This window comes from Atractosteus spatula, chromosome 16 (assembly GCF_055471065.1).
Source record: "Atractosteus spatula isolate fAtrSpa1 chromosome 16, fAtrSpa1.hap1, whole genome shotgun sequence".
NCBI lineage: Eukaryota > Metazoa > Chordata > Actinopteri > Semionotiformes > Lepisosteidae > Atractosteus > Atractosteus spatula.
Genome location: NC_142721.1, coordinates 9,174,227 through 9,191,173, shown reverse-complemented (window position 1 = coordinate 9,191,173; position 16,947 = coordinate 9,174,227). Strand labels below are relative to the sequence as shown.

The following is a 16,947-nucleotide window of genomic DNA, read 5'->3' as shown; positions in this document are numbered from 1 at the left end:
TCCATTCACCAATTCCTGTTGTTGCACACAACCAAAACTGCGGTGTGACAGACCCCACCCATAGACAATGTGGCTGCAGGGAACTGAACATATAAAAAAAAAAACAAAACATGATGACAGTCACTTTAAGGTGCAGAAGGCATTACTGCAGGGTTTTATGTGGATCTTACACATAAAAGAAGAAAATCCTGCTAAACTCTCGCCGTCTCCCCAGATTCCTTTCTCAAACCCATGTGGGATTCTGGGGTTACAGTAGCTACTGTTCCAATGAGTAATTACCAAACGAGCATTAAGGGCCAAATGGCCTCCTCTTTTTGTAACCATTCTTATGTTCTTATGCGTTGTTACCCAGGACGATGGCAGATGCTTTGAAAACAAATTATAATTATATATTCAGGTCTAAAGGGGTGAAAACAAAGTATTCATGAACAGGATATGTTTTCTCGTATATAGTTACAGTTGTTAACTGGAGTGTATTTTATTGTTATTAGGCAAATGGCTGAAAAATTCAACACAAGTACGAGCATAAACATTAAAAAGCCAGTGTAGATAGAAAAATACAGTATACAAAATTAAAATGCCATTAAAAAGCAATATACATAGTAAGCAAGTACTGTAGTACAGTACTGTAGGTACAGTGCAGGTACTGTAGTACTGCACTGTAGGTGCAGTGTAACTAAAACTGGAGTATTCTATTCTTTTAAGTTTCATGCCTTCAGATCTCTTCAACTGTGTGCACATCTGGAGCTGAATGGATGAATATGAAATGAACCCATCTAAATGCAATTAATTCACCTGGAATATATACTAATAATTTATAGGACTCAATAACTTCCATCCATTTTTTAACAACTTTATCCAATACACGGTCATGGGGGAGCTAAAGCCAATTCTGGCAAGAATGCAATAACCTACAGTACAAGAGGCAAATCTGTGTGAGAAAAAAATGCCTAAGTGTAGTATAACACTGTTAAACTAATTAGTGAATAATACCGTTTCATATCATGTGTGTCCATAATTGTGTCTGTGAATACATACTGTACAATTGCTTTTTCCTGTTGCGTATATCTTTGAATGGCTGACCCAGTTATTACACAATTATTTTGCTTTCTTTGACTGCTTTGGTGATATTTTACACTGATGGATTATCTCCTCTCTGTTAATCATGTATGTTAAACAGAGGTGTTTTAAGTTACTGCATTACATGATTTGGGTCAATGAAGCCCCTGGGAGAGCCAAGTTTTAGAAATGGCTTTGGTCATCCAGCTGTATGAGTGACACACAAACTCCTATAGCTAGGAAAGGCTGCACTTGCATTTAATTTAATCTACACACTTACATAGACCCCTACAGTAATTCAGAAATCACAGTTACCTTTGAGAACACAATGTAGAAGTATTTACAGTTTCTGTGTTTCCGTCAAGATGGGAATGATTCATATACTTTTGATAACTACTTTTTTAAATAAAAATACAGTACATTTGTCCTTTAAAACTGAAAAAAGCCTAAAACAGTATTCTGTTTCTTTATGATTATGTTTCACTTTGGGGATATAAAATGGCTTCAGATTCAAGATGAAATATTTTGGTTACCTCCAAATGCAGTATCTGATCAGTGGACTGAAAAAACAATATACACTGTGTATTGTTGTACCCAGTTACAGTATAAGCACTGTTAGAAATCTATTTTGTCTGATAAATTAAACACATTTTATATCCAAAGAATACTCTTTGAAGAATTATACTCTTATGCTATTATTTAAATTGATGTACACTGTTTGATGTCTCCCTTACAAAACCAATTACAGTAGAAATACTTGTACCTTTAGAAAACCTACCCTTGGAAAAATCAACTGCCTTTGAAGCCAATGGAAACTATAATGTCCTCATACAAAGATATTGTTTGAGCCAAGGGCAAGATATGATTGTCTTTTTATACACAGGACAGGATGTTTCAACATGACCAAGAATAACCAAGAAAAACAGATTAAAATGCAGATTTATATTTATTGTAATTTCCAACGGAGATCTCTTACTAGTTAGGATATGGTGGTCTTAAAACAGAAATCGTGAATACTCTCTGAGCAGTAAAATTATGAAGATTATGTCTTATCACACTCATTATGCAAGCACTATTTCAACAGATACTATATTTTTAGAAGTGTCCCCTATTTTCATTCCTAAATGCACTTTATTCTAATTTTCACTGGTGCCCTCAGGTCCTGTTTTTGTTGCTGAGCATGAAAGAGTAGACAGAATGACTTTGTTAATAACTTTCAGGATTTTGAATACTTTTATCCATGTAAATCTTCCCTTAAGATCAAAGAGAATATTTATTTTTTCATATAATTATAGTATGGAAGTGGCATTTAGGTCTTATGCAGTTTAACATGAGAACCATTTAAATAACATCTATATTGAAAACTGGCATGATACTTCTTAAATACAGCAGAACAGTACACATGGGATAATATACTATAAATGAAGTTACCAATGGTAGCTTACAATTACACGTTGGTCTAATAAAATGTTATTAACTTACCTATTGATTATTCATTAACTGTATACACCATCCTCGCTGATAGTTACATGTATATAGAGTGTATTGCTTGTTTCATCAACATATTGCAGCACATATACAAAACTTTAGCGGATATTCATATTGCTGAGAAAGTTCAAAATGTTTTGCAAAAGCTGGTTGTTGCTAAGGCCATTGAAAGAACAGAAAATTATCAGGCTTTCCATACAAGTTACTTTAGTGTGAAAAATATTTAGTGGGAGCACTAGTAATCATTTATGAGTAAATGATCTATTTTAACAAATCTTTGCATGCTTGCAAATTAAGCAGTTCCTTACATTTTGGATTATGCTTTTCAGAATTTTCAGATCCCAAAGCACTCTACATATAGTTAGTCATTCACTAATGCAATGCCCCATGCTTCCACTAATTCATTCACTACTGCAATGCACACTACTTTCACTAATTCATTCATTAGTGCAATGCCCACCTGGGTGATGTGAGGCTTCACTACACAACAGATCAGCATAAAAGTTGAGAAATTACATCACCCTTCAAATGAAAGAGCTAGATTAGGGAGGTCTGCTTGTGTAGTCCCAAGGTGGAATCCAATGGATGCCAGGGTCAGCACTCCTTTTACAAATAGTTCCAGATCAAGTAGTCAGGACCTCCGTTTAAATGTCTCATCTGAAAGATGGTACATTCTACAGCATAGTTCCCCCTGTTGCCAAGCTGGGGTATTAGTTTGGAAATTATGAACACAGAAGGAAGAGAGGCATCTACTGTTCACCAACACAACAACGTATGTGAAGTTTTTATTAGAGGTTACCTACAGAATGCTAATACTGACCTGCCCAAATGTTAGCGATTGGTGAGCTCAGAAGAGAATGATAACACACCTGTAATTTGAACCCACAATCCTCTAGTTACAGTACATGCATTTCACAGCATAAAGCCCAACAGTGTCAGTGTAGTGTATCAGCACAGGGGCCAGGAAGAGTTTTCCCCAGAATGTGTAGATTAGTTTTCATGGTGTGTAACAGAATGCAGCATATTTCTAAGTTGTTAACGTTGTACAACATATTTATAATTATTTCCATTAATGTATGCACACCCAAAAGGACTGACCACAAACAATGTCAGCTATGCACTTTACAGTCATGTGTGGTAGATTTTAGATCTTAGATCTTAGATTTGTGCTTTAAAATGTGGTCTACTCTATAGCTTTGCCTTAAGGGATCTATCATACACCTTCTGGAGAATACATTTATGTAAGTGTCTGCCTCATCATTTATTTATCCTAATTTATCTTAAATGCCTAAAGGCATCGTTGAACAAATAAGTGTAAGTATTACAGATATCTATAAGATAACTGGGTATTTTTTCAGACCAAGGGGTTTTCATTTATTTTTCTCCAAAAGTAACCTTAATGTTCCACTTTGCCCAAGATGGAAAAACAGGTGTCGAAAGATATGACAGCAGATGGTAAGAGCACATATCTTCATTACTTCGCTCCAGTTGATGTCTTATTTCATTATAACTGCATGTTATGTCACACAGAAGACGAAACCTTCACTTAAAAGTAAGAAAAAACTTTGAGCATGTTAACATGTAAAAATAAAATGAATGTTTTATAATCTGAAAATAATACTACAGGTAATACAAAAACATATATACTGTACTGAGATGCTATGCTAAATTATTCTAATCTGAATCATTTGTGAGATTTTTTGTATAGTCCAGAAGGCCAACATGAAGTCAAGGGAATTGTTTCATTTGTGGTGTCCTGGTTGGTGTTTGCTTTAATAATTCTGCTTATGTGCCTTTTAAAAATCAAGTGAGAGAAAGCAAAACCACATAATCCTGAAAGATCTCATCACTAAAGGAGCAACTATTCAGTAAGACATTGGCAATTACAGAAAGTGGAAGTTGACCACTTGCCATCATGGATCTAAAACAAAAACTAGGAAAATGTTGTATATGTTGTATATTTACTAATTAACTGTGGAGTGTTATGAATTTATGTACAGTAGCTTGTTTTTGTTAATATTATTAAGTGAAGTGACAGCAGCAGAGGCAACATTTGTAGAAGTGCTGTGATATCATTAATCATTTTATCAAGTCTGGTACAACGAGTACGTTTTATTTTCCTACAGTCTGGAACTAAGGGGGTTATTTTGAAGTCTGCCTTCATAAGTAATTATTTTACCATTTCAAGCGTCAGTGTGTACCGCATTATAATTAAGTTCAGAAAAGCAGCATTTGGATCACTGCGGTGCTATAAAGGAAAGGAAAGACGGGGGGTAACCAAAAGCTTCCAGTAATTAGTTGATCAGTTTCAACCGAGGCAGCTTGGAAATCCCAGGGCGCTCACATTGAGCGAGAAGTGATAGAAGAAGCCTGGAGTTCATTCAGACTCCAAGCGAGCGCGGCACTTCAGCACCATTACTTAAGAACAGCGCACTGGTGATTATCTAGATGTTTTACAAGTGAATTCAACCAGTGTCATTTTTTCCTACTTATTTTCTTAGAAAAGCGGATTGTAATTTCGGGATTGTCTGTTTTGTCTATTTAAACAATTTGCCATTCCTCTGTAAAAGAAAAAAAAAACTGCAAAAAAAAAAAAGACGTAACCCCCCTTGCTCTACAAGGTTTTAACCGTGTACCCGATCTTCGCCTACAAGGATTAGCTGGGCTGTTACAAAGTGTGCTTCCGACTGAGCAGATGCGCTGAGTATTGTGGATCCGTGTCTCTAAGGCGGTCGGAGTGGTGTGGTGCTGCCTAAGAGCCCCTCCATTCAGAAGGATGCTGGTGGGAAATGCCTGGCGACAGAGAGGACGAGATTTGTCAAAAGGCGCTGGAACTCTTGTCGGATCTCTGCTCTAAAGGCGAAGTGCAAAACGAAAACTGCTTGGATTTCATCTATTATTTCCGCGATCTTGCCAGACCAAGATACACAGATTCAGGTAATGCTTTCATTGTCACGGCAGAGACTCTGCTCTGGGATCAATAGTCTCTCCTTGAATGTTATACTTTGCATTTGTTCCGCACCCTTTTCCTATTTGTAGAATTTTAGCAGAAATGTGCCAGAGACGAAAGTACCTTTTGCTTTTTTTCCCCCACTTTGCACAGAATTTTCATTCACAACTTTGCAGCGTGTGAATGGCGCTACGGTACTCCACCCACCAGGCGCAAAAAGGCACCAGGATTAATCTTTAGGTACCTCCTTGCTTTCCCGAGCTAAGAACTAGAATAGAGAAGCCAGAGTTTAAATAAATGGCATGGGTGTTCTTTCGGAGAAAAAGCCAATCAAATACAATAAATACGAGTAACTTGTTGCAGCAACTATAATATACGCACTTTGTTTTCGCTGTCTTTCTTCGTTTAAATTAAGCAGACGTGAGTATGGGGACTGAACTGTAATTTTCCGTTTTCTCTTTATTTGGCGGTGATCGTCTAGGAATTAGTAAATCGTCTAGTTTTAGACGCAAGGAAGAACTCAATATTAACAACCCATCTTAAGAGGCAGAAGAAAAAAGTGCCCCACCCAATCTTAAGAGCTGTGCTAAAACACATTAAGATCTAAGTGCAGCCCGTATATGATGAACAATTCTTTTAAGAGATGAATCCATAAATTATGTCCTAATTAAGCAGCAAAAAAATCTTGAACAGAAATTCAGATTTACACTGTATGCTAGTTATTTCCGTTTTTTGCGGACATTTCTATATAAAATGAATTTGCAAAACATACTTAGGGAATTCATTTTCAAAAGATAAAGATACACAGACTTTTTTAAATAATGTACAGTAGTTTATTTCAGTGAGAGGTACAATAAGCATTTGTCAACGTGTATTTTATTGTTTTGCATTTATTTAACACTACCAGCAAGAGAACTGGGTTTACATATTCTAAGTAAGCGGCCAATTATAGCAGTTTGATTACAAAAATGTATGAAACCATGTGTTACAAATATAATAAAACATACATGATCCCATACAAGTTCATAGTTATTTCCCTAAAGGCATAATGACCTATTTACTGCCTGGATGTGCAGGCATTTTTTCTGTATTTTATTTCAGCAGAGTAACTAGATTTTTATGCAGTTATTAAAATGTCCAACATTAGCTTATAATGGGAATATTTAATTGTTGGGGTTCTCAGTGTTTGAAGTATATATTGATCTCCCCTTCCCAAAATTTTACAAAAGGTATGCAAAACTCTACAAAGATATAATACAGTATAATAGTGACCTATAATTGAGAGAACACCTGTTTTTCTAGAAGTGGAACCATACACAGAATGGAAGCCTATCTTTTGTCTTATGAAAGGGCAATACCACACTTACACATTACAGTATGTGAAGGAGCCCAACATGGCACATAATTTGCATGAAGGACTTCAGGAAACATGTTTTAGTTAGGAATGTTTTCCTGGATTAGTTGAGCATCATTCACGCAGTCTAGTTTGCACTAGACAGGCCATGTCAACTAGTTCCCAATATTCCATAATGACAAAATCTGCAACATACGTCAAGGTTGTTCTGGTAGGTTATAATACAGTAAACAGCCTCACCAAATCCAGGCATTGCCATGATCTGGTCAAACACTGTGTGTGAACTCCTTTGACCACATCCAGGCTGTTCTTAACCACACCAGTGAAAGCATATTAGTGAACCCACTTCCTTGGACTTAAGAATACAGATTCAGTGTCAGGACTTGGTTGCACTTTTGTACACCATTCACTATATAACTAATCGTCCGTTTTTGGCTTCCATTAAGCTAAATATGGCACCACAGAATGTGGAAGGCTCTCAGAATTTGACAGGGCTGCATATCATTCCAGAAGTTTCAGACATGAATATCTATAACTGTTTAGACATGTTTATAAACAAAAGTTTGAGATAATTTACAGGATATTAATTCATAAGCGGAAATATACAGCAAATGCTTTTCTTGTTTTATCCCTAGTAGTTAACAGAAGTCTGTTTTTCAAAAGAAAAATGAAATCAGAGTTCTTGGTTAAACATGACATATCTAATAAAACGTCAAAACATACAATTGCATAACAGAAGGCAAAGAATACAAAATATTACAGCTAATTATTTCAAGTCGTTCTAATTAGACAAACCATTGCAAGCTGTTACTAAATATTATTTTTAGAAACATACAATCTGTTTAGGTTATGTTCCATTTGGCACAAGAATAAAATTATTAGAATGGAAAAAAAACATTATAACGAGTATTTTTAATGAACATCTTCTGTTGACTTGCTGTGTAGAAGAACAGTGCATTTTTTCTTTAGGGATTCAATAAATTTTACAGCAGATGTACTGTAGGTCCAGCAAGCTTTTCTAGTTCATACACCCTTTTCATCTCTGTGACACAAGAAGCCTCAATTTTGACAGTGGTATTTTCCCCCCTAGAACACTGTCATAACTCCTTTTACAACACCTACCACAACAGCATTACTCTAGATAATTGCCCACCCCTACTGGATTCCACACAGTAAGACATAAATGAAAGGCTTTTTGTTTTCTTGCCAATTTATGAAGCAGTCGAGCCTCCTGCTTGGCAGTTTTGAGTGTGATAATAAGGTTTTGGAGAGGCAGATGTTATGGTCCATTGGAGGTGTGCTGGGGTTAAGATTCCCCGCCTCCACAGTCAATGTATTAATAACCTTTCTTTGATGCTCACACAGTTTGTGAGTAGTAAGGAGTTTTTACTGTGAGTTTCAAAATGCAAAAAGTTCAGATCTTTTTTACAGAAATACTAGTAGGGCTAATGCTACCATAGCTCAAAATCCAATTATTTATTAAACTGCAGCTACTGTACATACTGTATCTGTCCTCACCTTTTATTTTTTGAATTTTAAATCAAAATGTTGTGGAAGACGGTGTGCTCCCAAGAGGCTCAGCCAGTATAAGCAAGAGCATGGAGAGAGCAGGCTTAAACCTGTATTCCTGATACCTGTGGTTTGTACTTGCTCTGGAATTAGATGGCTTTCAGCAGGATTCCTCAAGTGGCACTGCACAATTGGCTGAGCAGCCCTGGCTTGAATGGACTAGACCTGGTCAGTGTTTCCCCAGCCTGCAAAGTGACAGACTACTGGGACCTGCGATTTGTTTACAAGCTTGACGTGGCTTCACCGACGCTGATGAGAGACTTGACATCCCCAATCAGTGCTAACTCTACCATAAGGAACTGTGGAGCTTACAGTACGTCAGATAATGAATGTCTCCGACAAGTGGGCATTAGATCAGAGTGTGTTTTCTCCCCTGTGCAGTCCAAGTTGATTAATAACTGTCAATTAATTATTGAAAAAAATAACTGGAGATTCAGGAATTGAAAATATAAACACCAGTAGAAAAATATTTATAACGTAGTCATCTGAATTATTGCCTAGAAGTAATTAAAGTGAAAAGTCAATCTTTTTATATCTGAATGGAATAAAATTATAGGGAAACTATGGGGTGGATATAAAAGGTTTTTAAAAAACAAAATCTGAAATTGTGAAAATGCCCTCATGAGGGTCCTTGGGAATAAAACTGAGAAGAAGTAGGTCAAGTCTGTAATGGGCAGTTAACACAATCTCTGAAACAATAGAATTCTCTTTTAGAAGCTCTGCTAAATTATGAATTCATCCCAAAAGAGGTATTCAGTTTGTATTCTTCTAAACAAGTTAAACCCCCTCATGTGCAAGTCTTTTTAAAAATACATAAATACCATACTTATTGTAAATTGCTATTATAACCCAAAAATTATATTTATAGTGTGGTTAATACTGCATATTGCATACAATAACTTGAAGCGGCATTTGGAATTGTATGTTTAGTTTTAAAAATGTCAGATGTAAAAAGCACTACTCCAAAGCAAAAACAAAATTTAGGCCTTTTCATGTTGCAGAAGCTTTAATCATGACAGCTTGTTCTAAAATAATTACATTTCACCACTTACTGTAATTAGGACATTGGAAGATTAAAGGTATACTCCATGTACAGCAGAAGGCGGCCTACAGGACCTTTAAGACGGCACAACAGTATGATTTTTTTTGCCATTAATATTTAGCTTTGTTCACTTCAGATTCCTGCAGGAAATATTTACCAACACAATGCATCTTATAATGAAGAGCATGGTTCAATAAAAGCCATGACACACAATAGAGGTGTCAAGCGGTCGAAAATGTCTGGAAAGTATGTCATCTATGCAGTTCGTTTGGCTGCTGTTACTGTATCTAGAGAGCAGCACATTTCATATCCTATGGGATCACTGGGATTTCAGTCACTGTAATCATTAGAATATATTAGATTTTTTTCATTTCTTATGTGTAATCCTTTGAATTTATATGGTTGAGCAATTTGCTATGAAAAGAGTACATACTGTATTAAACCATTTCATCACCTGAGTAATTTCCCCTGAAACATAGGCAAATACAGAAAAAAAACGATGCGGCCATGATTTATTTAATATAAACCAAGACAAACACTGGCTGAAGGACAATAGTTTTTGTTTACAATACTTAATTAAAAAAGGTTTGTGTGTGTAAATGCCAGATGGAAGGACTGACAAGACCATTCCTGTAAGACACCTGCTTTACTTAAACTTATTATATTATTGAAAATAAATCATTGGAACAATGTTAGTACAAACAATGGTGATTCTAAGGGTAATTTTTCTTTTACTGTACATCAAAACTTTTAATGTAGTATCCCTTGCAGTTCAATTTTAAAGCTTGTCATTGTTCATGATTACCATTTGCTACAGTACAACATTTTTAGAACAGTTGTACAGTAGGTAGAATTACTCACCTTGAGGATTCATCTACTGTATACAGGTGATGAGATACTGTATATAATTTAGGATTAACATAAAAACATTGTTCTGTGTAATTACACTGTTTATACAAATAGAAATAAAAATGAAAATATTTGTGATATATGTATGTTGTATATTGTATATTGTCAGCCATATTGTGCTAATGGCTTTGAATTTTAAATTTGTGCAGTACTGAAATAAATGCTGCCCATAGTGTGGGAAACAAACTCACTGCAGAAGGACTAAGATATCAAGTACACAGAAATCACAGTATCATGTGCCTGAGGGGGATTTATTATGTATAGAAATATCCATACAGATATGTCTGCTCTGTAGAAACAAAACTTTATATTAAGGAAAACTGTGAATTGCACTCACATATCACTGAGGAAAAACAGTGGAAAGATTGTGACCACAAAGTGCTTCCAGATACTCATCATTTTACTGCACTTCTCCTATATGACTGATCTGATTAACGACAAAAGCACCATGATTCATTGAGACATTATATGTTGTTGCACATTGTTAATATACTGCAAAGTAAAACCACTGTGGTCAATACAGAAAATGAATCTTCCAGAATGCTTGCTTAGAGTGTTGTCTTCAATGTCAGTGGTATAAAATATTGAATTCCTCTCTCAGGCCTTTAAAATGAGTGAGCTCCTCTCCAAGGAGCCTCAAAGTGCTGTTCAGAGTGGAGTGATTACAGAGTCCAAGTCTCAGGCAATTGCACCTTCAGGCTAGACATTAGGAATGTGATGGGGAGAAGATAGCACAAGGAGTCCATGGAGCTGGATCTACTAACATTTATTGTACATTCTGTATTCTCCAAGATTTTTCAAGATCCCATGGTAATTTATAGAGGAAATAAAATTCTAGTTGCATTCCATAAAGAGGATAAAACAATTTGCAAAAGATTGGCTCATCTACATAATCCTTAATTTAACAATTGAGAGCATTCCTTATAGGTATTAATCGCAGATAATGCTACATTGTGGTAATTTGTTCAAACCTGTCCTGTATATGAATCTTTGAACTGCACATGTGTACAGTTTGTTTCAGGGTGTTATGTTCAGTCGCACATTGCAGTTTTGTTCGAGTACCTGCTACAAGCTATCAATTGATCAACATAGTTTCTGGTGCACAACCTAGCACATGTGCTGAAACTTTTCTAATACCGGTGGAATCTATGCTCATCTACAGAAATATCTCAATGGTAATTGCATAGTCATTATTCTGTGCATCCAGGGGAAAATGTTGGAAGAAGACAACGTTTTGAGGGCGATAACTTCCTTCAGAAGTCAGTTAAGATATTCATAGCTTTTCTACACACAGTGAAGCAGCCACAAAAATATTATGTGCTGGCACAGAATGCATTTATTGGATTGCCGTTACTTTCAGCTCTTACTATATACTTATCTTTTGTGCGGTAGAAAATTGCTTCCTCGGGCTCATTTTGCTGCAATTTCTGCTTGCATGATATGAATGTGATGTTGAGCTTTGCGCTGTTTTATAATCAGTGAAAGTTTCTAGTTATCCATCCATCTATACATTCAACCTAGATATCATGAAAGAGCAGCTCACTTTTGTTTTAAAGTGTATTGTCTTCCTATGGATATTCAATCCATTTCTATTTTAAGCCTTTACCTTTGTCATTATCTTTTGTTTGCTATACCCAAATGCAAATTGCCCTTAGCTAGAACATTACTCTCTTTGCATCTGATTTATCAAAGATTTGTATTAATTGATAATCTCTTTTAAGAGGTTGTTTTGGTTTGTAATGGCTTTACAGTGCTTTTTTGTAGCATATACATTGCTAAAGAACCCACCGCATAAGCAATGCAAGATAAAAAATAAACAGTGTGCTCAAAGTTAGAATTGTATGGCCTGTCATAAACTAAACGTATGTGCTCAAGAATGATTAGCATATATTTTATGCAGACAGAAGCTGAAACAATACAAACTGAATACTGATCACTTTTTAAACAGGATTGAAGAGGCTAGCCTAAAATTTGAATGTCATAAGTTAAATTGTTAAGATAGCCTCTGTAATCATCTTAGCTAGTTGAAAACATCGAACTAAATTCATCCTTACTTATTGTTGCCAATAAGTAAGGAGTAAATACTATATTGCAGATTATTTGTGTAAGCTCCATGAACAAACCGCAGTTCTGAGTTAAGAAAACCTAGAAAGAATTGCCCTTATGCCTGGATAATATGCACTCTGCCAAGAGAATCACTGTAGATATCGCAAACATACTATGATATTCCTCAAAAACTGTAAAACAACAACAATGGTTCAATCTCTAATCTTATGATGCTGATTTCTTCCTCTACTGTTCTTTCCAAACTCATTCTTTCATCTTAATTTTTGGCTCTCTGTATATTTCATCCTGTCTACATCAGTTATGCCTGGCCTTTTTTTGAAGATCGATTCTAACCAAGTACAAAGAGAGACATGTTTAATCATGCTGCTGCCTTTAGCATTGGCAGTTTGGCTCTTTTCTTGCTCTATATTTAGCGTTATCTTCAAAGTGAGATGGAGCAACTTCAACTGGTGAGTTAAAGCACCATGTTAACTATTAGTATCACCATGAATGGCTTTTAACTCAAAGTTTGCAGAGCTCCACAATTACAGTGTGTTGTGTCTTCTACAATTATACCATGGTTAGAATACAACTCAGTGGAAGGCAAGCTAATTAATTTCTTGAGGTAATCAAATTTTAAGCAGGACAAGAGATTCAGATAATAAATATATACAATGTACATAAATAGTATATAGAAGTGCTCTCTCAGACCTAAGAAATGGTAAATCCCTTTAGCATATTTCTTGGGCAGAAAGTGAATAAGGAGACCCTTGGTACAGAATACAAACGTATCCAGAGAGTCAAAACTGCAGTATATGATAAAAAACAAAGTTAATGGCTCCCTAGTTAAAGTCGTATTTACTTAGCCAGTGCCATATTTCTATCTTCTAATGAAACAACCTAAATGTCTGGTAACCACAGATTTTAATTCAAAGGGAATATTTCATTTCATGGGTAGTGCCAAAACACAATATGTTTTATGATAATCAAAGGGATTGGCTGGCTTTCCGTTTAAATATGAATTGAAACAGCCCTACAACAACGCTCTCAGAGCATCATCACAGATGCTTCTTCCAAAATGTTCCATTATCAGCAAGCATCCAATTCCAAGACTTGAGAAATATCAGAACAGTGACCTGTTTAAAAGTTATTTTATTCTTTTCTATGCTCCTTTACCATGATCATTTTCATCTGTGTCACATAGTGGTGAAGTGTAATGCTTTTTGATTATCCTTATTAAAAAACACCCTTAATGTACCGTACTTCACTTGGGTTTGCTGGTTAAAGTCATATAGAGCTGTGAGATATCATGAAAGATTCTGTCACAGCACCATATACATAAGAGCAGTGCATTTGATGACATTGTGTTTAAAATGATACATGGTAGACTGTAAACTATTTTCTTCTATTAAATTCGTAAAATAAAACATTTTGCCAGAAATAAATCCCCTTTTAATAACATTTCTAATTTTCTAAATGGCATTGTCTTAAAAGCAGAATCTTTGCTCAACATTTGTTTAGAACCTTCTTCTAGCCTACAGTGAAATTAATGAAAACCATAGTTATTCACTTGAGAGAATAAAACTTTTCGCAAACAGAACATTCTGGAATATCCTCTTTTCTGGCATCAATAAAACAGCTGTCAAAATAAGGCTGTTCATGGGCTATTAGCTCAATATGATGTGATTAACATGGTCTTTATCAATGGTAACATATAAGATTTAATATCTCTAGTCACTGACTAGAGAATATATTGTATCCATATTTCATATTTAGTTCTTTAACAAATAGATTTATTTTCAAACAAATCAAGAGTCAAGTATTGTATATTTGGCTGATACTACATCACGGGTCTAAAAGTCAATCATTAAACTTAACTTATTAACACCAACTACTCCACTTCCTTATTGCTACTAATCCTGTGCTGTTTACTATAGCTTTTATTTCCCGTTAATATTTAAGGTTTTACAACATAGTGGTCATTAGCCCATCAAAGAACCTACATCTAATTTCCGTGCTAGAATGAGTAATGAATACAACTATTTTTTAAATGAAAGAAATTATGTTGTACTCTGAAAAAAAGATAAAGTAGGCTGGACAGAGTGCAAACTAAATCACACTAAATGAAGGTTCTTATAAATTCTTAATAAAAACTACAACCACCAGAAAAGCCACCATTTTAAAAGTGCTTTCCATGCAATTCTTTTCTTTTTCACCAGTTGTATACTCCAAGCTGGTTTGCCTAAAGCTGCTATAAAGAAGGGTAACTGGGGGGGCTTTTTTCAGGCAAGGATGTCTTGACTTTTGGTGCAGTAAGAACTCGCGACACCTGCCAGGACCCTAGAGCACTCCTCCAGTTGGTGGAGGTGCTGTAGAGCCTCATGTGAAAGGAGGACTTATCACAGGACCACATCTGTGGGTCCTCATTATCACCACAACAGGTGTTGCAGTCCTAAAGCAAAGATATGAGCAATTAGCAAATCCAGGCTAAATGGATACTGAAAATAATAATGTGGCATTTAAAAAAAACATTGGCAAGAGCTTGCACAAAGTACTTTCCTCTAGTTTTACCAACACTAATCAAAGACTGTGTGATTTACTATGAGCTACCAACATGATTTGCTTCTGAATTTCTAAGTGGTATAGTGTCAGGGTTATCCGGAACACAATTTATTTTTTTTTTCTTATATGAAATAGTTGCTTTCTATATTCATGTCTACATACTTTTCATCTTAAGCAATGTGTTTTAAACAAAAAAAAAAGTGTTGTGTTGAAGCGCCACTGTTCATCAGGGACTGGCTCTCTTATTACAAGGAATCAAAAAGCCAGAGGGTGAGCGAGTGAGCTCTTCTCGTTTTTAACCACTCTCATGTTCTCACGTGGTATAGTAATGGGAGCCGTTCCCTGTGCTATGCCAGAATATCAAGACACTTTTCAGTCACCAGCTGCAAACCTGGCAATGCAGATATGCTGGTTGCTACATTATATATTATCTTGGTTTGGCTGGATTCGGAGCTACTACCTGCTATGCCCCCTGATTCCGAATTTCCATTCCACTTAACATGCAACACTAGAGTCTTTCCAAACTAAATTGAAAACTTGTCTTTTAAGTTTTGCTTTGGTATAACGCAAGGTTCTCCGCTTTAATTCCAGGAGTGGCTAATGTCTTCCGAGATTTGTTCCACCCCAGCTCTCAGTGAAATTGTTGATCGAATTATTTAATTAACTGCATAATGGGAGTACATCTATCCAGGCTCGGAGGTGTTTTAAAGATAGCTGTACCTTTAATGAAGTGAACGTTTTGAGTAATCAATTGGAAAAGACCTAAAGAAAATTCCCATATATTCCTTACTAAGAAAATGACTAGATTAGATGTTGATTTGATTACTCGGGTTGCAACATGAGCCAGAAGACACTTGGCACCTCAGGAGCAGAGCTTGACATCCCCGGTGAAAGGCCTTTTAACTGGACTTATAGTTGATTATACTTTGTTTTTTAAAAAAAAATAACACTGGAAGGAGAGCGGTGTGTGAATGGCGCCAAGGGAGAGGGTGCCATCGAGCCCTTCTAATTTCCCTGTTTTTTAATGCTTTTATCCAGCATCCAAGCTTTTAAATGAAACATAATTAAATGGCATTAGATCTTGAGATCTGACCTACCAAAGACCATGGACAAAGTTACACAAATGTTTCTCATGTAGGGAAGATGTACAGTATGTGTCAATTAGAGCATATTTGAGATGAGCCCATTTGAACCACAGAAGGAATGTAAAATTCAAGTTTTTGATCATTGGTAGAACTTTCCAAAAAGGACATACTAACGTGTGCATAAACAAACATGAAAAATTAATCTTTAACAAATCATACTTAACTCACATATAATAGTTTTCAGAATACTAGTGTACAGTATGTCAGCATTATTAAGCTATTAAGCAAAGTAATTTATGTTTACCAAACAATTAACAGGCTACTGAGATGCATCTGAAAGATTTATTCAAACAAAATAACATCCAGAATAAACTTCTCTAAATGAAATTGAGCATTCATTTTTTTTTAATTTCAGTTAACATGACTAATCAGCTAATTTTTCTTCTGTAATGATGAGAAGCCAGATGACTCTAAATTGCTAATTCCTCTACATTTTTAGTTTATCACTGTAAGTAATTATTGTAATTTGTTATTTCAACACAGAGCAGGGTACAGTGGGGTAGGAGGCTGATTTCTTAATTTCCCAGTGTCTTACTTACTGCATGCATGGACATTAATCCTGAAAACATAAATCTATTTTATCTCACAAAAACACTCTTGCTCACAAAACAAAATGGAAATACTATGTACAGTAGCCATAAATAGCTTGTAAATACATTGTGACTTAATGTGCATTTATATAAGAAATGTTGCCTTACTTCCTATCTAATTAGATTAAAAATTCAGAGACTATAAAACATTAACTGTATTGCATTTTAGTACAGAAACAATGTCTTCATACATAGTTGTTTGTATTTCATGAAGAACAGGGGAAATCATATGA

The 16,947-nt window shown here is 35.5% G+C and overlaps 1 protein-coding gene across 2 annotated transcripts in view; it reads left to right on the top strand.

Moving 5' to 3' along the window:
- Positions 1-5,208: 5,208 nt before the first annotated feature.
- syt9b (synaptotagmin IXb) overlaps positions 5,209-16,947 on the top strand; it is a 33,649-nt gene continuing 21,910 nt past the window's right edge. Inside the window, exon 1 of one of the 2 annotated variants that reach the window (XM_088934823.1) lies at positions 5,209-5,484. In XM_088934823.1, coding sequence (XP_088790949.1) covers positions 5,337-5,484 — 148 coding nt within the window. In that variant the 5' untranslated portion in view covers positions 5,209-5,336. The remainder of the gene's footprint in view (positions 5,485-16,947) is intronic. The other variant, XR_016094312.1, reaches the window with a different exon arrangement.